Genomic DNA, 25264 nt, shown 5'->3' with positions numbered 1-25264 from the left:
TCTGTTTGTGGAAGGTAGTGAGTGATTGCCTTCACATCACTTTTTTTTTTTTTCCACTTTTCTTCTCACTTCTCCTGTTGGGGGAAGTGAGCAAGCAACTGTGTGATGGTTTTGTGCCAGCTGGGGCCAACCCAACTGCGTATCAACATCCACCCTGCCTATCTAACAACAACAAAACAGGACATTTTGGGAACAAGCAGAGTTGCTTACTAATCTGTTTTTTTTTATGATTAGGTTGTGCCAAAACTTCCAGTTCCACCACTGCAACAGACCTTACGCATGTACCTACAGTGCATGAAACACTTGGTGCCAGAAGAGCAATTTAGAAAGACCAAGGGCATTGTGGAACAGTTTGGGATTGCAGGAGGCCTGGGGGAATCGTTACAGCAAATCCTCGAGGAAAGAAGGGAAAACACAACAAACTGGGTAAGAAAATACAGATTAGAAAAATAATTGCTGTATTGGAAGATGCTCATTTACAAACTATCTGCAATGTTCTATATGTGATCACTACTTTCTTTCAACGGGTCTGTGCAAAACAGGAATCACGTCAGGTTCTACCAAAGGGAACTAATATTTCAGACATATTAGGCTAGAATTTGCAAACAGTGAAAAAATCCACGTCATTATTACATTTTCAGGTCAACAGTTTGTTGAGATAAATGGGGGAATTCATGCATTTCAGGACCCAGATGTAAGTGCTACCTGTAGGACTGTAGGACATCCTTTTGGGATGTGATTTCAGCTTTTCTCTTCAATGACAGTTAGACTCAATTAGATTTTTTATTCAAATTAAAAATGAAATCTGATAAGGCTATAAGAAGTATCCTGTACACCCATCTAGCCAAAGCTCTGTTCTTGTCAAATCATTCTGGAATGGAATACTTTGAGATAGGAATTCCTGTTTAAAATAAGACTGCTGTTTGACATTCGTTGTCATGGTGTACTAATGTGGTTACTCCAAAGTACCTTCTTGGTAGAATATACACACACATACATATATATAGCACACAGGCAATGCTGAGACCTCAGCCTTTACAAAAGTCTAGGTTTCTCCTTTCGAAGACAGGAAAATTAAATAAGCTATAGATAAAATAGATTTCAAACTTCCATGAAGTCACAGCTCATCCTGCCTGCGTTCACCATGTAAGAATATGGCAACTGGAAACTAGAAACACTGATTTTATTGAAGTTCTTCCACCCCAGCAAGAGAAAGAGCCGCTCAATGGTTTCATGGACTCAGTGACATCCTGTAGGCTTGCTACTGATGTCAGTGAAGTGTTATTTTTCCTTAACTTGTCAGTCGTGTGATCCACTAGAATACTCTATCGAATTGTTTCTATAGTCAGAAAAAAAGGCTACAGTGGTGGCAGTGCTTAGTTTCTCTTCTACTTGTTGCCACAGTCTGAGGGGTCCACTAAATAATGCCCAATCTGCTTTTGTTATTCAGATCGTAGAACTTCATGGTTTTGGTGGCTAAATTAACCATTTCTTAAATGGCATGCCTGTTAATGCCAAGAGAAAACTCTTCATTTAACCACTTAGAGCATGAAACCTTCAGAGGAAGGACATATAAGCATTTTCTGAAACATCTCAGCTTTAAATACTGGTTATTAAAAACAAAAACCTGATTCTTAAAATAAATTTAAAATGTTTTTTTTGTACCAGGAATTTTACTTGATGGGGTACAGCTCTGGTCTGTTCTCCTGAAGACTCCAGAGACTGTGGGGGAAGCATCTGTTCTAACAGCAATGAAATATCTCAGAGGAAAGCTTTTTCTACTGATGCATGCATTCATAATTATTTTTGCATAATTTCATTGTTGTGTGTAGTTACTATATGCAAAACATGCCCACTAAACTCAGACAGACCATTTCATCATTTTAGGAAGTCCTCCATTTTCCAAATAACAATTCTTTAAGCCCTGCTCAGACATAAAGAATACCACTACCATACCTCTGTGTTTTTGATAAAAATTATTAGAAATATAGTCTGTCTGTCTGGGTCAAGCACTGGTAATTTACATTTGTGCCAGTGGACACAGAGGGAATTCTCCAGGTGCCCTATTCACGTGCCAGTATCTCCAGGACCAAGCCATTAGGCTCGGAAAATTCTTTTCTCACTCTGCCTTTTTCAGGATGGTATCTGACGGCTAACAACAGAGCATCTTGACATTGTTGACAAATATTTGTAGCCCCTTGAGGAAAGCCACTGCTAAGCAAAATTCTGTCTGCCTCTTCAATATATCCCAGTCACTATGCAGGAGTCAGCAGCTAGAACGTTGTACTCAAAGATCTTTTTCTCATAGAGGGAAGCAAACAACAAAATACCAAAACCACCACAATACAGGGCTTGTTTGGTTTTTAATGGAACATGCTGTAAATTGCCATTGATTGGAAATGGGATTATGGAATTGCGGCTGATTTCAGCTGAGCTGAGGTCACAGAGCCCAGACTGAAAATGCTCAGCGGCTCCATTAATCAGAGCCCATGCCTGACACTGGGGGCACCAAGTACGCCCCGCCCCGACTGCTGTTCTGCGTGTCGCTCCTAGCTCTAAGACCGTGTTTTGTCCCCTTCCCTCCCTCAGGTGTTTAACTACTGGCTGGATGACATGTACCTCAGCAACCGGCTGCCTCTCCCAGTCAATTCCAGCCCAGCAATTATTTTTGCTCGTCAGTATTTCAAGGATGTAAATGACCAGCTAAGGTAATGTACTAAGAGTTTGCATCTTTCACTAAATGAAAGGATATTTTGAATATACTGCTTTTGCAAAGAGACAATCAACTTTCATTGAAAAATAAGGGCTGTAACCGTTAAATTATTTCCTAGAAGAACTGGAGTTACTTATACAGTGATTCAGAAATAAGTGTCATTACTGTTGCATTTATTGCATGAAAAAAAATGTCATGGCATTTATCTTTTTTTTAAAAAAAAAAAGGAATATATGCAAAGTGTTACACTGTATAATTCAAATAAACCATTTTTTGATGGAAAAAAAACCACTAATTTCTGACGTTGTTTAAAGGAAAATAATCTGTAACATGCCATCATTATGACACCTACTCACCCTGCAAACTGGAAAGGCCGTCTTGGTATTAAATTGTCCTTTCTGTGTGCTCAAAAGGAAACACAGAAACAAAGGGGATCTAAGAACAAGAATTCAGAAATCATTCCTCCTCAGGAACACGGCTTCCTTCAGGCCCGTCTTTCCCAGCTCCTGAACTGACCTTTCTCCTTTGAACTGTTATGGGCAATTACAGTCATTTCAAAAGTGGAAAGGTAGAGAAGTTGCCAAGCACAGAATATACCTCTCCAGACACCCCTAAAACAGGATTCCATTTTTCAGCCTTTGCCAAAACATTTTCTCCTTTTAAACAGTAAACCAGATCAAATCTACTTTCATATAATGCAATTTTCCTCTTTGCTTTTAGCACTCTCTAGTTGCTCATTACTGGAAGAATTAACTGCATATGAATTTATGCTATTATAAACCAGCCAGAACCTCAAAGCCAATATGTTATTTTAACATTTTGCATAGACAGCCAATGTATCTTTTTACTTTAAACATAACTATAAATGCTTCCATTCATTACTGCCTGAATTTATTGTGCACACAGCTTTCTAAAAACCTCAGCTTTGCATTTGCTAATGCACATGCTTTAACATGGAAATATTTATCTCAGAGCCTCCCATTCAGACACAACGTGAATGGGCAGTGTCAGGAAATAGTACACCTGTCTGCAGCCCTGCAGAAAGAATATCTGCTTAGGACAGGAAGCACTCTAATAAATTGGACAGCTTATGAGTATTGATATTGAAACCCATGGTAAGGATTCTATTAAATATTCAGCCTCTGCTCCCGTTCTCTGAATAAATGCTTTCAGGCTTCCTACTCTAGCAGTTTAACCATTTGAAGGGCCCATCTCTGGGATTTCATATTTCTCTTGACGTGAATTAATTTAGGATTTGGGTGTAGGCAGGGGACTCTTCTTGCCAAGCCAGATGACTTTCTCTCCTTTTGCTGTGTTATCAATCATTCGGGCTCTCCTCTCTCTTGGAAACAGTCCAGCATTGCTGAATGACAAAAGACTGATGTCACTTCTGTCTGTTACTTGCAGGTTTGCTGCCAATCTTATTTCGGGCGTGCAAGACTATAAAACTTTACTAGACACGTAAGTAACTTGGAAGGAGAGTTGCTGTGGAGCCCTGCTCTATAGGGCTTCTGATTCAAGGGTGCTTTAACATGCCCAAAGTCAGGCTGTGTCCCACCTCTCCAAATTTGGAAGGGCTGGGGCTCCAGCACGGCTGCTTCAGCAATTTTGTATGTGCTTTCCACTTTATTACTGCAGTCTAATGGCTTGGGGAAGGATGCTTTCTGATGCCTGGCAGTCATCACTTGCGCTTGTGCAGTGCAGCCCAAAGTACACACACAATCTTCCTAACAGAGCTACTGAGAGTACGCTAGGAGGGCCATGCTCCCCAGACCGAAAGAGCAGCAGTGCAGGAACGCAGCCCGCACCCCTACCTGGGTACCAGCCACCTGCTGGAGTGCCATACCCACCGGGTACTGCACCCTCCATGTAGAACATCAGCCCCCTGCACCCTCACCAAAAGAAAATAACGCATCCCAACAGAAGAAGGAAGCCTTGCCACAAACAGTCTGATTCAGTGGGTAATAAAAACAAGCAGGTTGCATATTCCATTGTTACTTTCTGTATATAAACTCAGGGCGGGAATCCATTCTTTTTTAAGTCATGAGGTAGCCCATAACAGCATTTTACAAAGCACCACCTAGCCTCACCCAGTGTGTTCCAACTTTACTGCTGAAGTCACTGCTCCCTGAAGAACAGAAATAGTGGCAAGCCAAGCACAGCAGACACCGCACCATAGTGGAGAAGGGATCATTATCCTGGCTGGAAGTACAACAGGCCTATGTGATATGCTGTAACCAATGCTTATTTGGATGCAGAAAGCAAAATCCATATTTAAACAACATAGTCCCTATCTTTTATGAATCAGATTAAAAAAAAAAAAAACAGGAAAAAAAGGGAAAGATCTGTTTGATTTTTCACTTTCAAAGTCTGACAGCTACTCAGAAAGCATAGAGGTAGTACTTTTTTAAGAAATGCCTTTGGACAAGATATGCCGTAGACCAGCACTGATGTGCTATGAAGTATTGTTGCATACTAATGTAGTTCATTGCATCTTTATATAACAGCATCTGAGATGAGATAAGAAATCACATTACTCAACCAAAGGTTAATTTAAATTATTATTTTGGCCTTACTACTCTAGAGCCAAAGACTCCTGTGATCAGATTTGCTTGCCTTAGATCAATAATCATTTAAGACCTCAGTAGAGCGCCGTCTTATTATGATTACTGTTTGCTTATCAGCCCTCCTTTATAATTATGAGGACACCCTAATTGTACCATCTTCAGTTCCTTGTTGCTGCTAAGGACTTCCACCAGCAAGTCTGCTGCTAGCTTCTCCTGGGTCATCCCACATGCAGATGCGCACATCCCAGCCCAAACCCAAGTGTTTAGTTTTAACTGTGCAGTTATTCCATACAATTGTCAGGAATAAATATTTCAAAGCATGCCAAACTTGCTGATGTAAGACAGTCATAAGATCTTAGACAGCTCCCAAATTGGTTTAAGATTTTTGGTCCCATCAGTCAGATTTAATAATTCCTTTCCTAACTGCTGCAACTACAGATCGTTTTATCTAAATCTACCATGCTAATCCACTATTTTTGATTATCATAGATGCTCTCTAAGACTTTTTAACGCTCGCGTGCTAAATAACGTGTTAAATACAAGAGAATTTCTACATTATGCAAAAGGAGAGGAGGGGAACACTAATAATCCTATTTTGCTGATGAGGAACAAAAACAAAGTTAAGCAACTCTACAAGGAAATAAGCGCTACAGAGACTTCAACAGCCAGGAACTGAAGTGCATATCCCTGGTTTAGAATTGCTGCAGTCCTAAAGAGACAGTTAAACAAGCTAAACTAGCATAAAATGCTACCCTGTACCAGCTGCTTGACAGTAACCCTCCTTGTGTGCTGCTTTGCCCTGGTCCCTTTCTGGCAGGCTCGAAGCTTTGTCCTTTTTTGCTGAGGGAAATCCTCTTCATCACAAGATCTCCCTCCTCTTGTGGTCTCTGTAGCCTGTCCTGAGTGACAATACCGTTATTTCCTGCTGCAGTGTCAGTGGGATATTTTACAATCCATAATCATAATTGCGATAACTTTTTTTTCTTGCCACTAAAGAAACCTTTTAGGAAGCGTTGTTTCCATGTGCCTTCCAATTAAAAGGGAATGGGTTTTCGGTACTTACTTCCCCATAGATCTAAGTAAGGATTAGCACATAAGCAAGGCTCTCTGGAAAACCTCTGCGTGACCTCTGCGCTGCCCCAGCCATTCCTGTTCATCAGGCACGGCCCTTGGGTCCAGAGAGAATGCCTTCTCACACGCCACTCTAACCACTCGGCACAGAACAGGGCTGCTGTCATTTACACTGAATTCCATCGCTACTTTTTTTCAAGGTGCTACATCTTTTCCAACCCTCCTGCTGCTGCTGGCTTCCGTCTGGGCAAGTTTCCGGGGTCCCTTCTAGGCAGGCTTCCCAAGCACATCGCAAAGCTGCTCATGACCTGCTATTTTTTCCTTTCCCACTAGATGATAATGTGATTGCTTAATGAATATGCATGAGGCTGCCAGGAATGATGTATTTAACTTTGGTATGGGAATTCATCTATTTCCCTTATACCGTAATCTCGTTTTATTATTCAATTTGTGTTATACCTGATCTAATTGTAACAGAACAAAGGACAGATTAGATTTCTTTTCCTTTCTCTCTCTCTCTCTCCCCCCTCTCTCCCTCTTTTTCTCTGGCTTTGTTTTTCTTCTTCTCTCTCTCCAGCCATGCTTTACCTGTTGATTTTGCTCGTGGACAGCTGTCCGGTCATCCTCTCTGTATGAAGCAATACTATGGACTCTTTTCTTCCTATCGTCTTCCAGGACATACCAAAGATACCCTTGTGGCCCAGAAAAGCAGTGTAATGCCAGAACCAGAGCACATCATTGTTGCTTGTAACAATCAGGTAAATGGGTGTTCTTTTTTTATACCTTTCTATATTTCTCAGTTTGTTTACGTTTGCTAAAGAAGAGCCTAATCAAATCACTGTTCAGAAACACAATTAGCGTGCTACGTATGAGCTCGCTGCTTACCAAGGATTTGCTGTCAATATTTCCAAAAGATGCTTCTGCAGCATTTTTGTCCTTAGCCCACGTTACGTTCTAAGTACAGTGATGCAGAAAAGAGGAATGTGGCAGAATTCATTTGCCTTCTTATTCCAACAAAAATGTTTATTAGGCAGAGGAGAAACCACAGAGGAAAAAATCTTATTAGAGTGCATTTGCTGGAAATACTCTTCTCTTGACAGTCAAGTATTGGCACACAATGCATGACATATAAACCACCTTCCCACGTAAGGGGGACTAAGTTATACCTGCAGAAGTTAGCACAGGTGCAGGCAGAAATACTGAAGCATTAGAGTGAGCTTGGCTCAAGCAGCAAGTGCCCTCAAGCAGCAGAGTACATTGGCTGCGCAGAAGACCTTATCACCCAGCTTGACATTGTGTAGCACTGCAGCTGTAGTGTACCCACAGGCCCTCTTTGAATGAAGGGGTAGATCCCAGCAAGTCCCTTTTCCAGGATGTCCTGTTCTTCACCTCAATAGGAAGTTCTCTAGGTTCTGTAGGCCATTTTTAAACAAATAATACCATGGAAAGTATTTACATACTTTGGTTTTATCTCCTCATGTGCTTTTAGGCTTATTCAAATAACATATGTTTTATGTGAGTCCAATGTACAATGCAAGTCCTCTATAGCCACTGCTGTAAAAACCCAGCAGAGGTGAGCCCTGGGCCAGTCCCCGGTGGTTTTGCTCTCCGTGGTCCACAGGCCTGGCTCTCCAGGCAGGACTTCAGCACCTTGAAAACGTCTACCCAGGTGAAGGCAAAGTGTTATACCAGTAATGGTCCAACACATCTGTGACTGTTCTTCTGAATTCTGTCTTCTTTTTTTTTTTTTGCAGTTTTTTGTTTTGGATGTTGTCATTAATTTTCGTCGTCTCAGTGAGGGAGATCTTTTCACTCAGTTACGAAAGATAGCCAAAATGGCAGAGAACGAAGAGGAAATGCTGCCTCCAATTGGCCTGCTGACAACAGATGGAAGAACAGAGTGGGCAGAGGCCAGGACGATCCTTATGAAAGGTTAGCAGCAGCAATCCCAGCTTTCTCTTCTTCATCTTCTTGCTCCTCTTCCTCCTCACCATCATTGCCTTTCTTTGCTGGGAGTGAACCTTACAGCAAATATAGGACTGAATGTGCAACCTCACTGCTGAATTTTTTTGACAGGAGGAAACTCAATACCTGTAATCATTCAGATGTATGTTACAAAGGAAGCAGCAGATATGGTTTGACCTTGTGGCTGTGTATGTTTAAGTGTTACGCCATGTAAATAGCTCTCGTTCCATTTTCTGTTTTTCATCACATAAATTGCATTACATCAGATTTTGTGATTTGTCTCTTTCTTCATATCCATTATGTACCAATAGGAATGATGTACCCTCTTAGCTTTTGGCAACTATTAGATATTTTTTGTCTCATCTAACAAAGGCATGTAAAAGTTAAGTATCTATTGAATCTAGCTGCGTACTCTCTCTAGTCAATGGAGAAAGAGAGAAACTACCAAGACTGATTCACCCAAATCTTAAGCAAGTATCTAAGAAAGGTGACACCAATCATAATCTGGGGATAGTTACCTCTCTCTTCCAACAACAGACAGCATTTAGCTGTCTTGGATGCTGGACTTTGAAGGCCCAACTTTGAAACAGATGAAAATAAAGGGTGGAATCAGTCACCTCTATTGCTTCACACCTTAGATATTTCACCTTGAAGCTAAATGATGTAAATGCCCTATTTTTACCCTTTTAGATGACTTAGGTATTCATTTTTCCCCTGTGAAAGATGTTAACTCTTTATTCCCAACTCAGCAATGCTATAGAAAAGTTTGCCGTTTTACCAATGGCATGGAATATACGAGAGCTGCCAATAGTCTCAAAACATTTTTAGCATCCCAAGGAAGATACTCCCTTTTCCTATTCAAAATTCTCTGTGCTTATAAGGGCATTATATATATTGCTATATACACCCTCTCCTGACTGATATTACAGGTTAACAACAGATATCAAAGACAGTCGTAATTCTTCTGCAAGGCTACATAGTCTATAAATAGTGAGAGGTTATTAAACTTTTCACTGATGAATGATACCAGAACGCGTAAACCAGAAGATTCTCTGGCTTTTCTAAAATCTGCATGTTAGAACTACAGAGCATCTATCTCACTGTGCTCTCCTCATGCTCAATCAGTCAGGTTGTAACACAGTAGCTTAAAGAAAGTTAACAGATAAAGAAAGTTAACAGAGGAAATACGATTTTTTTTTCCCCTGTTAAAATAACAAGATCCCAACCTGGTGCAATTTGCAGGGGATGACACTCCTGTACTAGTGAATGCTGGTGCTGATGAATTCTGGTGTGTGTACTCTCACGATTAAGGATGCTCAGAAAGTGCTTTTTAAGACTCAGAGGCACCTTCTAGCTTACCTCTGTTAAAGCAATGAGATTCATTCTGTGAACAGGGAAAATTAGATATTCAGAGCTGCAAGGCATGACATAATTCATTACGGCTAAAATCCGCTTGTGCTGAAGAATCTTACCTCTCTGGGTTGACACTGGACACTATTTCTCTGAAATGCTTGGCTCTAATTTGACTCTCTAAGATTCTCATTTGCTTTTAAGCCCATTAATACTGCATAGCCAGGCCCTGTCTAACTGTTTAGCTGCTTTTGTTGTCAAACCTCCTGCTGGTAGAGCTCTCACTCTCAGGAGCTCCACTTCTCTGTCCCCCTGCTCAGCAGAAGTTTTGCTTGTGCTTCTCAAATAATCAGCAGAATTAGAAGGTCTAACAAACCTGAAAGAAATTTCTCTGGACGGCAAACATGGAGAGGTTACTTCAGCATCAAAGAGGAGCCGAGCAACAAGTAACAGGATGTTAGGCAAGGCTAGAAGGGAAACCTTCAAAACTGCCGGCCCCAGTGGGGGCTGGCACACCTTACTCCCTGAAGAACTGGAACATGTGCAGACATCATTCTGCCCCTGCCACTCTATGTGCAACTTCAGATTTGCAAGTGTTTTCCTGTTCTTAGCTCCATACTAGCAGAGTCCAGCCCCTGATGACGCATGAAGGTGTTAACCAAGTAAAAGCCATCCTCTCTATCTGCAGGTGTTAAGTGCATCTTCTGCCCTCAAAGATGACACTCATAATTTTGAAGAGCTGGCATCAGAACTCAAAATTACCTTCTTTATTTTCTTCTCCCATTTGGATCAATATTTCACTCTTTTGATATAAGGCTATTGTTAATTATATGAAGGAAAAAAAGCAGAAGTATCATTCAGAATTTTCTTCTAAATGTCCTTTCTACCCACACAAAATTTCATCAGGGTCATAGCTTCTCTGAGATCATGAGTGCCTACACATCATCAGTAGGGTAAATTAATTTGGAACTGAAGTCAGTGTTCAATTTCTTCATAATCCATTACACAGCCTAAAATAAATCATAGGGTCATGGGAGAAATTCATTTCATGCATTTTTAAAGGAGAACAGACTGTTTTCAGTCAGTTGTGATCATTTAAAGCAAAAAATGTTGGGGATTGTCTCACTGGAAATGAGTTTACGTTCTATTCAATAGATCCATAATACTGAATAACTGAGTACTATTTGGGTTGATTAAAAAGTAATCATCATTAAAGAATGAATTCCATTGAAGTATTCCGTTAAAGCATCACCAGCTTCAACAAACCTATAGTCAGGACATTAGAAACTAGCATTAAAAAAATATTTGCTTTCTTTAGATCAGAAACCCTTTTCCTTCATTTTCTGTCTGCTCTTTTTTGTTCTTGTGTCCTTGTCTCATTTGACTTCTAATTTCCACTCACTGCACATGTTAAGCCTGGGTTAACAGACAATAAGCACTTTCCTATTGCATATATGCCAAGCACACTGTTTCCATTTCACACCTATCATTTCATCTGTTCTTATTGCTTTCTACTCACATCAAATAACTCATTCTTTGATTACAGTGTACTTCTAACAAGACGATAAAATTACTAGTGGTTATAAACAATACCAGATTTACAGTCACCGAACTCAATTTTATGACTCAGTGAACTCAACAGAGTAGATCCAATGCCAAAAAGAGTAGTGGTTTGTCACCATCGTGTTAATCCATGTTACTTTCTTAGCTCTTACTTAGAGCTAGAAAGGTGTCTATGTACATAGTAATTCTCTGAGGCAATCTCAATGTGCAGAAAGCAAAACAATATGAGATTTCAAAAAATACTGTTATTTGCTTTTCACTGTCTAAGTCTATAATGCGGTACCAGTTTCATCTTAAGGCTTTTTTCTCTCCTTCTTTTCTTTTTCAAAGCAGGGAAGAGAAAGATTCCTTTATTTTAATGAAAACCAAGATAAACACCTAATCATTTATTTTCAGGCTGCACCTTTAGGTGAAACAGTGACTACACCTTGACACTTGCAGCTAAATAATGTTTGCAATCCCATGTCATAAAGAAAAAAAAAAGAAAAAATCAACAAAAACTAGTAGAACCATCTCAGTGGTGTTTCTGGATTACTTGTCATTTGCCAAAATATTCATTTTAATGATGAAGCAAATCAATTTAGTTATGAAGCTGAAAGAAACAGACTCTGCACTAGCAAAGGGATCTAAGCAGGGATCCCATCCTAGACCACTTGCATTAGCACAGCTCCTCTAAATAGCACAACACTTTGCTGTTACATACGGAGGATACAAGACTCAACAGACAGATCCCTCAAGGATCACCGAATCCAGCTCCTATTGTTCTTACAACAGTAACTAACAGAGGGATAGAAAAGCCACTGGTGAAGCAGTGTGAGGTGGAAGGAGTCACTCCACAACTGCTCTGTACTGGGCCAGAAAAGAGGATGGTTTAGGAAGGAAAAGACAAACAGCAGCCTGCAGAGCTTACAAAGGGGACATATGCCTGCATAGACACCAAGTAAAGGGAAGGTCTTCTAAGTGAGAAAATTTTAAAGGAATTATAATAAACACAGACGTCATTGATTTATAAATACAGTCAGTATTTTAACTGCATTCAGGCTGTATAACTAACCCACTCTCTTGAGTAGAGGAAGTGCATTCTTACTACTATAGGGGCTGCTGCTGTCTCATGCCTACCATATCTGAATTCAATTACAGAACTTTCTTTGCATTTTTTCCTTTTTAAAACAAAATCCCAAAACCTCAACAAAGCAGAAGCTGACTGGCCAAGTCAATGTATTCATGTGCATTAGAAAAAAAAATGTCTTGCAGGGGTTTAGGTTTTTCTAGTGCTTCTCTGCTTTAGCTCTTTCTGAAAGATTTATTTCCCATCCCAAGTCATGGTTCTTGAGTTCTTGTGCAGTCCATTGTTTGCTGTATATGGTAATTTTGTCAGTGTTTGATCAGCTCTCTGAACATGCCTGGTTTGTCTGTAAGGACATCTTTCAACTGCTTTCCCATTTCTAGCAGATCTTAATTTTATTCACCGTAATACCTGGAATCAAGCTACCCCAAAGCCATATGTCAGCAAAAGGGCTTTATATCTGTCAGTGATGTGAGGGCAGCAGCCACAATACAATATCTATAAACCCATCAGATAACATAAAGCAGAGCGCTGTGCAAACTGTGAGCACTTTGTAAATCACTATCCAGTTTTTCCTTGAAGATGCCTGTCCACAAATACCAGCAGCTTGTGTATGCAGGGCAACTTTCGTTCACACAGCCCTTTTCAGTCTTTGTGTTTGCGTGCCCAGAGCATCAATGGAATAAATACCACCATTACTCTCAGGCCAACAAGCGTCACATACTAAAAGAACTTCATGGCCAAGAGGACAGGGACACCAGTTATCCGTTATAAAGCTTCTGAGTGCCTTGGAAGACAACTCACAGGGCCACCAGTGTTTCACCTGTTGTAGGGAAGCACAAGTCACTGGCATCTGGTGCAGTTCAGCCTATGTGCCCATAGGAACCAGGAAATCAATTACAAGCTCCTGGCTCATGTCATTCTAGGAGCTGGCAGGAACACCAGGTGCCTTCCCTAGGACTCTGCTTCTGTGGGCAGGAGAAGACAAGGCACCGTGTGCTCCGCCATGTCCCCATGCAGCCTGCAGGAAGCCAGGCTGGCCACCTCTGTCCCTCAGGGTCCCTGGCTGCCAGTGCTCCCTTCCAGGAGCCAACAAACAGCAAGAGACATCACCTTTCCACAACCTGCAAGAGGCCACAGCTGCCTGCTTCCTTCCCAGCCTGTCCTTCCTTCCCTATCACCTGCCTTTCCTTCTCTTGTCGCCTTTAACAATTATTGCATATTTGCACTTTTTCAGCACTGAGCCTAGAGAATGACCGTGGATATCAAGCATGTGTTGTTTTCTAGCTCCTTACTAACTTATGTTACTCACTTCTAAAAGGATTTTTTTTTAACTTTGAAAAATGCTTTTCTTTTAGAGGATCAAACTACTTTTCATATTTGCAAAACCTAGAAATATGCACATTTTGAAATTGCTCCATATTTCAAATGCATCTCCTGAATTGGGCACAGATTTGCTGAACTTAGCACAGACTTGCAAGAAATTTTGATCTGAATTCACATCTTTAGTTAAAAACATTTTCAATCAAACATTTTCATGAAATCTGGCAAAACCAACAGATGAAAGCTGATCTGTAAAGAGTGGAAGGAACTTTAACTCAATGTTCAAAAGTGCTTTATCCTTTGATCTCGTTAACAACCATTTAACAGCAATTAATGATGTTATATGCTTTTGAATAAAACAAGTCTTTGTTATAGGTTCCACACTTCTATCCTTTCAATTAAGAGCTGTATTAAGTCCTCAGAATTAAATACTTCCTGTGCCTCAAGCTGGCCCTCAGAAGCACAGCAAACCCTTACCTTTACTTTTTACTCAGAAGCAGCCAGAAAAAGCACATTATATTCAGAAACACACAAGTGATAGAGAGGAAGTGGAAGGTGGCAATTAATGGTTTGGGCAACACTGTGTCACAACCTTATCCATGTGATACAAGCAGTATACCCTGTCCAGGGGTTATTTGCATTGCAACAATAAATGATCAGTGATAAAAGAGAGAAAAGGGTTTTGATGCAAGAACAACACAAAACCAACACGGGCCCTGCTGTTTCTTGTCCAGAAAAGGGTTTTAATGTGAGAACAGCAAAAAGCAGCATAGGTCCTACTGCTCCACAGCAGAATACCACAGCATTGCAGCAATAGCATGAGCTCTGAAATTCTCCATTTTCCACCTGTCCTCTCTGTAACTGTTACATATAAAGTAAGTAACCAGCCCTGGCTGTAAGAACAAAATAGATCTATTTGGTAGTATAAGTACTTCAGAAAATTAATGTCAGAAAGTGGATATTATGGAATCATATTGAATCACACAGAAGTTAACACATGAATGAATGCCTTGGTGTAATGTCTCCTTGCACCACGGATGTTCTGTTCTCTCTTTTGAGAGCTCTGCAGACAGCAGCTCATGGCAGAGTGAGGGTCAGATCTTTAATGCTGTCCAAGGCAGCAGGTTCCCCAGCCAGTCTTGCACTACAGGTAAGAAAATGTGAACGTTTTACTCTTTTATCTCCAGACTCCACTAACCGTGACTCTCTTGATATGATTGAACGATGCATATGCCTGGTGTGCCTGGACAGCCCAAGTGGGGTGGAACTCAATGATACAAACATGGCATTGCAACTGCTACATGGGGGAGGCTACCATAAAAACGGGGCCAATCGCTGGTATGACAAACCTATGCAGGTAAAAACCTTACAGTACTATGATATTACTTACATGTGGCAAAGAACTTCAGTTGTGCTTGTGGTAGGGACCACCTAGAAGCACGTGGGAGAGAGAGGGAGTTGGTGTCCACATCCACCAGGCAGGGCTGGTGCTCCCTGTGGGGCAGGGGAAGCAGACCTACTGCCTCACTGGCTGGGGGTCTTCTCCAGCACAGGGACACTTCCACCTCCCATGAAGTTGCCATTTACACATGAGGAGACAGGGAGATAGACAGACATACAGATAGGCAGACTTCTAATAAAAAGCAGTACACATTTATTATACTCAATCAAGTGGAAAAAAAATGCTGGACAAACAGTCCAAAACAAAACAGAAAAGCACAATAGCTTTCCCTGTTTTCTCTTCTTACACATTTTCCTTACATCCTAGAAATGCTACTGTTTGTAATTTAGTCTATGTTTAAGTTAGTATTAAGTTCCACTTAACAGACTACATGTTCATTTAATAACATTCTTGTCAAGGCTTTCCTGGAAGCGTTGATTTCTCAAGCCTCTTTCCCAATCAGGCTTTGTCATATTTGAAAGTGTCACACTGTTATTTTCACAGTTTGCAATAGACTCAGGGTGAAGCAATGTATTGATCTCCAACTGTCAACACTGTTGACACCTCATGAAAAATTGAAAAAACCTTGACTGATCCACAGGTTGCGCAACGCTTGTTGCTTTTGCCATATCTAAGAACGGCAACATGAAAAGAGAGACCACTAAACAAATTTCATTTGCACTGATTTATCCTAGCGCAAATCTATTTCAGTAGTCATTCCTGATTTATGCCACTGCAAATGACATCGTTAGCAGACTCCAGTGCTGTTTTTTAAGAATGAAACATTTGTCTTTAAGAACCATTTGTCTGTGGTTAGACTCCTCTGTTATTTGCAGGGCCACTAGTTAAGACATTTCAAGAAGACGAGAATAAACAAGACCTTATTTTCATTTACTGTCAGAACATAGTGGGAAACAAATACATTTGCATAGTGTACAGGAGCGCTGCACCTGGTGTGATGTATGCAGGCCAGAAGTAGTTCAAAGGTGAAGAGAAATTGTTCGGGGGAAAATGATCCCATTTTCTTTCATGCAAATAGGGATTTCACAGATAGCCATTCCCACAGTAAGACTTGCTCTTTCCCTCCATAACCATCTTCAGCTTTGCAGTAAGGCATCAGAAAACATCCAGGTAAACTTTCTGCATCACACACACACTCTGTGAAAGCCTCATGGAAACTACTGGAGACCAAGGAGGAAGGATGTGTACATGAGAACAAATGCGCAGTAAGCTGAGTGGGAAAAGTCCAGCCAGAGATGCTTCAGAAGAAGGGGGTTGGAGGATCAAGAAAAAGGTCGGGAAACATGAGACAGGTTGCAGTTTGCTGTTGTTTGAGGTGCAGAAATAACTGACTGCAAGAGGGTATCACTAAATCGCAGTGCGGCAGTTATAACAGTATGCAATGAAATCAAGGAGGATGAGGGGAATGAAGAAAACCACCAGAAACACAAAGAGGAAGCAGAACAGTAAAACAAGCCGTGAGAAAGCTATCAAATAAGGATGAGCTTGCTCACTTGATATGCAACTTGTAATAAAATGTGATACTAAGGGACTTCCCAGGTAAAGTAGTTGCATTACTCCCAGATGGGGAAGAACCTCAGCCTGTTTTTGGTGGAGTTTTTCATTTGTTTTTTAGTGACTGGGGTTTTCTGTACCATAAAGCAGATGCTAAATCCAATTTCCAGATTACAATGGGAATTTATTAAAGTTTACATTCTCATTGGCCTCAGTCCAAAACAGCAGCATGAAAGGCTTCAAACGTAAAGACTCACAGGACAAGAAAGTCTCCCGTGATAAGTCTATAAGTCTCCATTGATCTTTAAGTCAAGGAAGTCCTTGAAGGAAGCAATGACAACATAACTTTTTAGATTGCCATTGTGAGTAACCTACGATTTATTCACTACATGTCTTGCACTTGTTCTCTCCTTTACTTAGTTTGTCGTAGGAAGAGACGGAGTCTGCGGTACCGTGTGTGAACATTCCCCTTTCGATGGCATCGTACTGGTGCAGTGCACTGAACACCTGCTCAAGCACATGTGAGTCCCTTTTCAGTGCAGCTACTGCACCCGCTCCGGCCCTGAGAAGCTTCTGCCAGCAGCAAATTTCCCCTGGTGCACAGGGCCACTAAGCCCTGTTCAGCTGCTGGAAACTAGTCACTCACCTGCTAAAAAAGCTGTGTTTGACAAATAGACTCTCACCGTGAGCTTAATGACTTTTCTCTCACATACTAACAGGAAGGAAAGCTCCAAGAAATTAGTCCGAGCTGATTCAGTAAGCGAGCTTCCTGCTCCACGGAGACTAAGATGGAAATGTTCCCCTGAAATTCAGGCACACATGGCATCATCAGCAGAAAAACTCCAAAGGTAGCACATAGTCCTCACTTTTTTCAACAATGACTGCAAGCTGGGAGCTACCCAGCACATTGTGAGCAGGGATGGATTTTCTCCTAGAGGGCTCCCCCTGCCCTCCTGCTCCTCCTCTTCCCAAACACAGCTAAGCATGGGCATACCTAGCATTTCTTAGCAGGATGGTACCCTATTGGGCTGGGGCTACTTCATGGTATTCAGGAATTGCACTACCATTGTTGTCCTCTCACTTAAATACTAGAAAAAGTAACCACCACTGGTGAAAAAAAAAAAAAAAAAAAAAAGTCCTGTCTGCACAGGATGCAAATGGTGCAGGTCCTCTGTTTTTATGGGTACATTTTATAGGTTTGACCTTACTAAAGCAGAGGACAGGGCAATGGGGATAAGTATACGGGACAGTAGACTACAACTGGTTTGAATAAACAATTTGAATTCAGGAATTTTATTTGTTTACATCCATTACATCCTACAAAGGTTAATTCTTCTGATTGTGTTTCCAGACTGTAAAAGATTTGCATGATTTGAGGGGGTGGGTGGACAATGAGAGATTTTCTTCAAATTATTTAGATCACAGGCCTGAGTGTTGACATGAACTCTCTGTAGAGAATTAACACAATTATATGATCAGCTGTATGTCCAGTGTCCAGTGCATTGGACAAGCCTCAAAGTGGCTAGAAGCATGCAGGAAAGTATGCAAACATTCAGGATGCAGAGTAATTCCTTCTTGTTTTTAAATAAAGGTACTAGTCCTCTAAATTGAAACTTGTGAGGAGCTTATGGCCTCCAACAGGTTTTTAACTGACCCATTTCTCACACTTGTAAATCTTACAGAAATTTGTCCTGAACAAAGGAGGCCCTGACTTAGGCTTCAGGAGTGAAAACACTAAGTTTAAAAAAAAAAAAAAAAGTACCACAGCTCACGTTAAGGCCGCAGACTACAAGCCCAGCCTAGAACCAGTATGAATAGAAGTCACTGACTAGGAAGAAGCTACCCAAGGCCAGGACTGTCCGCACAGCAGAAGCCCCCTCACCTCTGTGGGTACAGGCAGGAACATTTCTCTGGGTTTTATCTACAGTCTGAAATGGAACGTGAGATTCTGGCATCCCCCCCATGGTAACTGCCTTTGCTTGTTTTCCAGGATGGTGAAAAATCTGGACTTCATCGCCTACAAGTTTGAAAACTATGGAAAGGAGTTTATTAAGAAACAGAAGATTAGCCCGGATGCCTACATTCAAGTAGCACTTCAGCTGGCATTTTACAGGTAAGGTTAACTCAAACCATAGGAACAAGGTAGCAGGAGAGGAGAATTCACAATTAGTTGTTTATAGAGAGGGTCCAGTTTTTCCCCAACACCCAAAAAATGCCACCTGCATGGAAACGAACGATTTACCCTAACAACGGTAAGTCAGGCAGAATAGAAGTTGCCGCCCAGCTCTGAGACAGAGCATTCCTTTTCCTCACTGCCTTTCCCACTCCTTGCTCTGCCTTCCCATCCCTGTCTCCCCCAGATGCCATTCCCAGCCACTGCCCTCCCCACAGCTGTCCTGAGCTTTGTGCAGAGAAGAGGGTGAGAGATGTGGCAGGGAGAGGCAGAAAGTCCTACCACCTGTGGCAGCAGGAGCTGCTATGGAGTCCCAGAAACACTTCCTTGCCACCGAGGGCAGCTTGGGAGGAACTGTGACAATAACCCATAGCTCTCTGCATACATGTCCCCCTAACATATGCAGGGGGGTAAAATGCCCACAGGGAAAGACACTACAGCAGGATTTCAGATCAGAGTTCCTATACAGGACAGTAACTTCTGCTACTGCCTTCACAGGCATCCCAAGATTTAATAATATCCTCTAATTTCCATGGTATTATCAGAGTTAAAAGCTGCTTTATATGTTGTCAGAACAGCTAATGCTCCAGGCTAGAGATTGGTTGCATGGTTTTCTGCAGAACAGCCTATTACACGAATAATTCTTTATCATGTCAAATTAAATCCTGAAGTGGTTTTTACCTAGCCAAAATGAACAGATGCCTAACACATTTTGTGTACTCCATAAACATCTGTTGAACATCCATTTTGTGTATTCCATGACCACACTCCAACAATGACCTGGTCCAAGACTTTCATCTGAATCTGAGCAATAATTTAAATCCTACATATGCAAAAAACCCCACAGCCTCAGGGACAGCTACATCATAACTGAGACCCCTGATTCAGCTGAAAGTAGATAAGGCACAGTCGGTCTCCTGAAGCAAGGAATGGTAGCTATAGTCCTGGGTCCAAATTAAACAACAATCTGTGCTCTATTTGCAATGTGGGTTTTCATTCCAGCTCAGTCTCAAAAAGCATGCTTTTCTCTTATTAATTTTCTGTTTTTCATTGACACTCAGAGTTCATTTTTTCCTTGTTTTAAATAAAACATATTTCAGTCCTATAAGTAGATGATTAATTACACAATTATTTTATGATGCAGTACAAATAAAACATTCCTTGAGATCTTTCAGTAGGTTTTAGTTTTACTAGCCTTGTTTTTACACAGCAAGTCATTTTTTACTGGCAATACATAAACAAAATGTAAACTGCTGTATGCAGCTCCTCATATTAGACTTGAGTGAGCATTCATCTTTTTTAAGTTTCTTATTGAATTCTATCAGCATTAGGATGAATGCTATGCACAAAATAAAATCATGGCTGTAACAGTAAAGTGCACCAAGCCTATATTTCTTTTAGTCCTTATGATGCCTTGGAAATAACTAGTCTTTGTTTTTCTTACTTCATTCTCTCAGATGCCACAGGAGACTTGTCCCTACCTATGAAAGTGCTTCCATACGCCGATTTGATGAGGGCAGGGTCGACAATATTAGGTCTGCTACCTTGGAAGCATTTACTTTTGTAAAAGCAATGATTGATGACAAGCCAGCTCTACCGGTATGTTGGTCTGTCTCCTTCTGCCTTCTCTGGTAAAACCCTATGCAAATATACATTCATGATCCCCAGTATCTCACTTTGTTAACTGAGAACATAAAGGCATAGCACTGAGTAACTGGCCTCGCAGATTTTGCTCTTGGTGCAAACCAACTGTTAAGCTAAATTAAGCTAAACTGTTAAGCTAAGAGTGTCTGAGCCTGTTGCTGCCATCTGAGGGAGGCAGAGGGACTGTGTGTGTGAGGTGCAAGCAGGTGGATGACCTGGTCCACCTGGTGTCAGAGCTCAGGGAGGAGGCGGAGAGGTTGAGGGCTGTCAGGGAGTGTGAGCGGGAGGTAGACTGGTGGAGCGACTCCCTGCAGGGCCTGAAGGAGAGGTACCGAGGTGAGACACCCCAAATGGGGGTGGACCCCCTGCCCTGTCGGGCAGAGGGAGGGGACCTAGGAGTTAAGGAGGAATGGAGACAGGTCCCTGCCCGACCTGGCAGGAGACGCCCCCCCTACCGCCACCACCTTCCCAGGTGCGCATACACACCAGGTTTGAGGCCCTAGAGCTTGAGAGACCGGTGGGTGAAGATGAGGTAGAAAGTCTACCCAGGAGGATGCCTAGGGCGAGGAGGTCGACTCCATGCCTCAAGACTGCCTCCACCAAGAAAGACAGAAGGGTAATTGTTGTAGGCAACTCCCTTCTCCAGGGGACAGAGGGCCCTATTTGTCGGCCTGATCCTACCCATAGGGAAGTCTGCTGCCTCCCTGGGGCCAGGGTCAGGGATGTTGCCAGAAAGCTTCCCAACCTGGTTCGCCCCTCTGACTACTACCCTCTTTTGATAGTCCAGGCTGGCAGTGATGATATTGAAGAGAGAAGCCTGAAGGCTATCAAACGGGACTTTAGGGGACTGGGACGGTTAGTGGATGGAGCGGGAGTACAGGTGGTGTTTTCATCCATCCCTACAATAGCAGGGAGGGGTACCGAGAGGACACGGAAAGCCCACCTGATTAACACCTGGCTCAGAGGCTGGTGCCAACACAGAAATTTTGTTTTTTTTGACCATGGGGCGCTTTACTCAGCACCCAGCCTGGTGACCGCAGATGGGTCCCTATCTCTAAGGGGAAGACGGATCCTAGCCCAGGGGCTGGCAGGGCTCGTTGAGAGGGCTTTAAACTAGGTAAGAAGGGGGATGGGGCTGAAATTAGGCTTGTTGGAGTTGTGCCAGGGGGAACAATGGCAAGGCTGGGGGAGAAGGCAATGGCCTGACTGAAGTGCATCTACACTAATGCACGCAGCATGGGTAACAAACAAGAGGAGCTGGAAGCCATCGTGCAGCAGGCAGGCTGTGACTTGGCTGCCATCACAGAAACGTGGTGGGACCACTCCCATGACTGGAGTGCTGCAATGCCTGGCTATAGGCTCTTCAGAAGGGACAGGCAGCACAGAAGGGGTGGTGGTGTGGCTCTCTATATTAGAGAGTGTTTTGATGTTGTGGAACTTGAGGCTGGGAATGATAAGGTTGAGTCTCTGTGGGTTAGGATCAGCGGGAAGGCCAACAAGGCAAGCATCCTGGTGGGGGTCTGTTATAGAACCAGGATGAGGAGACGGATGAGGAGTTCTACAGGCAGCTGGCAGAAGCCGCGAAATCATCAGCACTTGTTCTCGTGGGGGACTTCAACTTCCCAGACATATCCTGGAAGCACAACACAGCCCAGAGAAAGCAGTCTAGGAGGTTTCTGGAGAGCGTGGAAGATAGCTTCCTGACGCAGCTGGTTAGAGAGCCTACCAGGGGAGGTGCCCCGCTAGACCTTCTGTTCACAAACAGTGACGGACTGGTGGGAGATGTGGTGGTCGGGAGCTGTCTTGGGCAGAGTGACCACGAAATGGTAGAATTCTCTATTCTTGGCAAAGCCAGGAAGGGGACCAGTAAAACTGCTGTCTTGGACTTCCGGAGGGCTGACTTTGGGCTGTTCAGGACACTGGTTAGCAGAGTCCCTTGGGAGGAGGTTCTGAAGGGCAGAGGAGTCCAGGAAGGCTGGGGACTCTTCAAGAAGGAAATCTTAATGGCTCAGGAGCGGTCTGTACCCACATGCCCAAAGACAAGCCGGCGTGGAAGAAGACCGGCCTGGCTGAACAGAGAGTTGTGGCTTGAGCTTAGGAGAAAAAAGAGGGTGGGCCACTCACGAGGACTATAAGGCTGTTGTGAGGCTGTGCAGGGACAAAATTAGAAGGACCAAAGCTCATCTGGAGCTCAATCTGGCTACTGCCGTTAAAGATAACAAAAAATGTTTTTACAAATACATCAACACCAAAAGGAGGACTAAGGAGAATCTCCATCCTTTACTAGATGTGGGGGGAAACTTAGTTACAAGGGATGAGGAAAAAGCTGAGGTGCTTAATGCCTTCTTTGCCTCAGTCTTTAGCGGCAAAACCAGTTGTTCTCTGGATACCCAGTACCCTGAGCTGGTGGAAGGGGATGGGGAGCAGGATGTGGCCCTCACTATCCACGAGGAAATGTTTGGCGACCTGCTACAGCACTTGGATGTACGCAAGTCGATGGGGCCGGATGGGATCCACCCGAGGGTACTGAGAGAACTGGCAGAGGAGCTGGCCAAGCCGCTTTCCATCATTTAATCGGCACTCCTGGCTATCAGGGGAGGTCCCAGTTGACTGGCGGCTAGCAAATGTGACACCCATCTACAAGAAGGGCTGGAGGGTAGACCCGGGGAACTATAGGCCTGTTAGTTTGACCTCAGTGCCAGGGAAGCTCATAGAGCAGATTATCTTGAGTATCATCACGCAGCACTTGAAGGGCAACCAGGCAATCAGGCCCAGTCAGCATGGGTTTACGAAGGGCAGGTCCTGCTTGACAAACCTGATCTCCTTCTATGACCAAGTGACACGCTTAGTGGATGAGGGAAAGGCTGTGGATGTGGTCTACCTTGACTTCAGTAAGGCTTTTGACACCGTTTCCCACAACATTCTCCTCAAGAAACTGGCTGCTCGTGGCTTGGACTGGCGTACGCTTCGTTGGGTTAAAAACTGGCTGGATAGGCGGGCCCAAAGAGTTGTGGTGAATGGAGTCAAATCCAGTTGGAGGCCGGTCACTAGTGGAGTCCCCCAGGGCTCAGTACTGGGGCCAGTTCTCTTTAATATCTTTATCGATGATCTGGATGAGGGGATTGAGTGCACCCTCAGCAAGTTTGCAGATGACACCAAGTTAGGTGCGTGTGTCGACCTGCTCGAGGGAAGGAAGGCTCTGCAGGAGGATCTGGATAGGCTGGACCGATGGGCTGAGGCCAACTGTATGAAGTTCAACAAGGCCAAGTGCCGGGTCCTGAACCTGGGGCACAACAACCCCAAGCAGAGCTACAGGCTGGGAGATGAGTGGTTGGAAAGCTGCCTGGCAGAGAAGGACCTGGGAGTACTGGTTGATAGTCGGCTGAATATGAGCCAGCAGTGTGCTCAGGTGGCCAAGAAGGCCAACAGCATCCTGGCCTGTATAAGAAGCAGTGTGGCCAGCAGGTCTAGGGAAGTGATTGTGCCCCTGTACTCGGCTCTGGTGAGGCCGCACCTCGAGTACTGTGTTCAGTTTTGGGCCCCTTGCGACAAGAAGGACGCCAAGGTGCTCGAGAGAGTCCACAGAAGGGCGACGAGGCTGGTGAGGGGTCTGGAGAACAAGTCTTACAAGGAGCGGCTGAGGGAGCTGGGATTGTTCAGTCTGGAGAAGAGGAGGCTCAGGGGCGACCTTATCGCTCTCTACAGGTACCTTAAAGGAGGCTGTAGCGAGGTGGGGGTTGGTCTGTTCTCCCACGTGCCTGGTGACAGGACGAGGGGGAATGGGCTAAAGTTGTGCCAGGGGAGGTTTAGGTTGGATATTAGGAGGAACTTCTTTACTGAAAGGGTTGTTAGGCATTGGAATGGGCTGCCCAGGGAAGTGGTTGACTCACCATCCCTGGAGGTCTTTAAGAGACGTTTAGATGTTGAGCTTAGTGATATGGTTTAGTGGAGGACTTGTTAGTGTTAGGTAAGAGATTGGACTGGATGATCTTGGAGGTCTCTTCCAACCTAGACGATTCTGTGATTCCGTAAATTTTAATTTTCTTATTTTTAACTTAAGCATACAAAGGATTCAATAGATAAGACATTGAAAGAAATGAAACATCTGATATTAGACTTAATATTGCCTTCTGAATGTGCTATCATCAGATCCAATTCTAGAGAGATCTAGGCTGAACATGGAAAGTTCTGGGATCGTTATACTGCCGCACCAGGGAGAATGCCTGGCTGGTCCCCTGCAGTAGATAGCTCTGCAGCAAGTTGCAGTGTGTGAAGTGACATAATTCACATGCTTGGATTTCAGTGAATATGTTTTGGCTGATCTTTTGGGATTTAAAGCTATATTTCTGCCACATAGTGTCCCCGTCTCCAAGGGGACTGAATTTTCATGATGAAAAAGATTCATCGGGCTAATAAAAAAATGCTCCAAACTGTCCGGACATCATTCTGCAAAAAGAACAATTGTTACCTTTCTTTGAGCCACCACCATCTGTTTGCCAGAAGCATGAGTACTCTGCATATTAGCTGGGCATGCAAAGAGGTATGACTGACAGAGCTGAGACTGTAGCTGCATGAACAGCCCTGTGCCCCTGTCCCTCCTGTCGTCCCTGCAGAGCCTTCCTCAGCATCTCGCTGTGTGCCGCTTCCACCCACTGCACTTTGACGCTGTACAGGGAATTTCCAGGCGGCTGTTTAGATGCAACACGCTGCCACAGTATAAATTATTTTGCAGAGCAAGCCCAATCTAGTAGCATCAACTCACATTGCTGTTCGGTAGCATCTAACATAGCATCGCTAAAAGTAATGCCAGGCTGTAGACTAAGTGTAAATTAATGAACCTTTGTAAACCAAGCCCTAATACCCCAGAGAGCGA

General features: G+C 43.2%; 1 protein-coding gene across 1 annotated transcript in view; it reads left to right on the top strand.

Annotated features, from left to right (window-relative positions):
* CHAT (choline O-acetyltransferase) overlaps positions 1-25264 on the top strand; it is a 36023-nt gene that overhangs the window by 2665 nt on the left and 8094 nt on the right. Inside the window, exons 2-11 of the mRNA XM_035541128.1 lie at positions 235-426; positions 2590-2708; positions 4121-4174; positions 6929-7109; positions 8106-8283; positions 14806-14975; positions 16995-17095; positions 17294-17422; positions 18565-18687; positions 20205-20346. Of these exons, the coding sequence (XP_035397021.1) occupies positions 235-426; positions 2590-2708; positions 4121-4174; positions 6929-7109; positions 8106-8283; positions 14806-14975; positions 16995-17095; positions 17294-17422; positions 18565-18687; positions 20205-20346 (1389 nt within the window). The remainder of the gene's footprint in view (positions 1-234; positions 427-2589; positions 2709-4120; positions 4175-6928; positions 7110-8105; positions 8284-14805; positions 14976-16994; positions 17096-17293; positions 17423-18564; positions 18688-20204; positions 20347-25264) is intronic.

This window comes from Cygnus atratus, chromosome 7, assembly GCF_013377495.2.
Source record: "Cygnus atratus isolate AKBS03 ecotype Queensland, Australia chromosome 7, CAtr_DNAZoo_HiC_assembly, whole genome shotgun sequence".
Lineage (NCBI taxonomy): Eukaryota > Metazoa > Chordata > Aves > Anseriformes > Anatidae > Cygnus > Cygnus atratus.
Note: the sequence above shows the minus strand (reverse complement) of the source record. Positions and strands in the feature narration are given on the sequence as shown.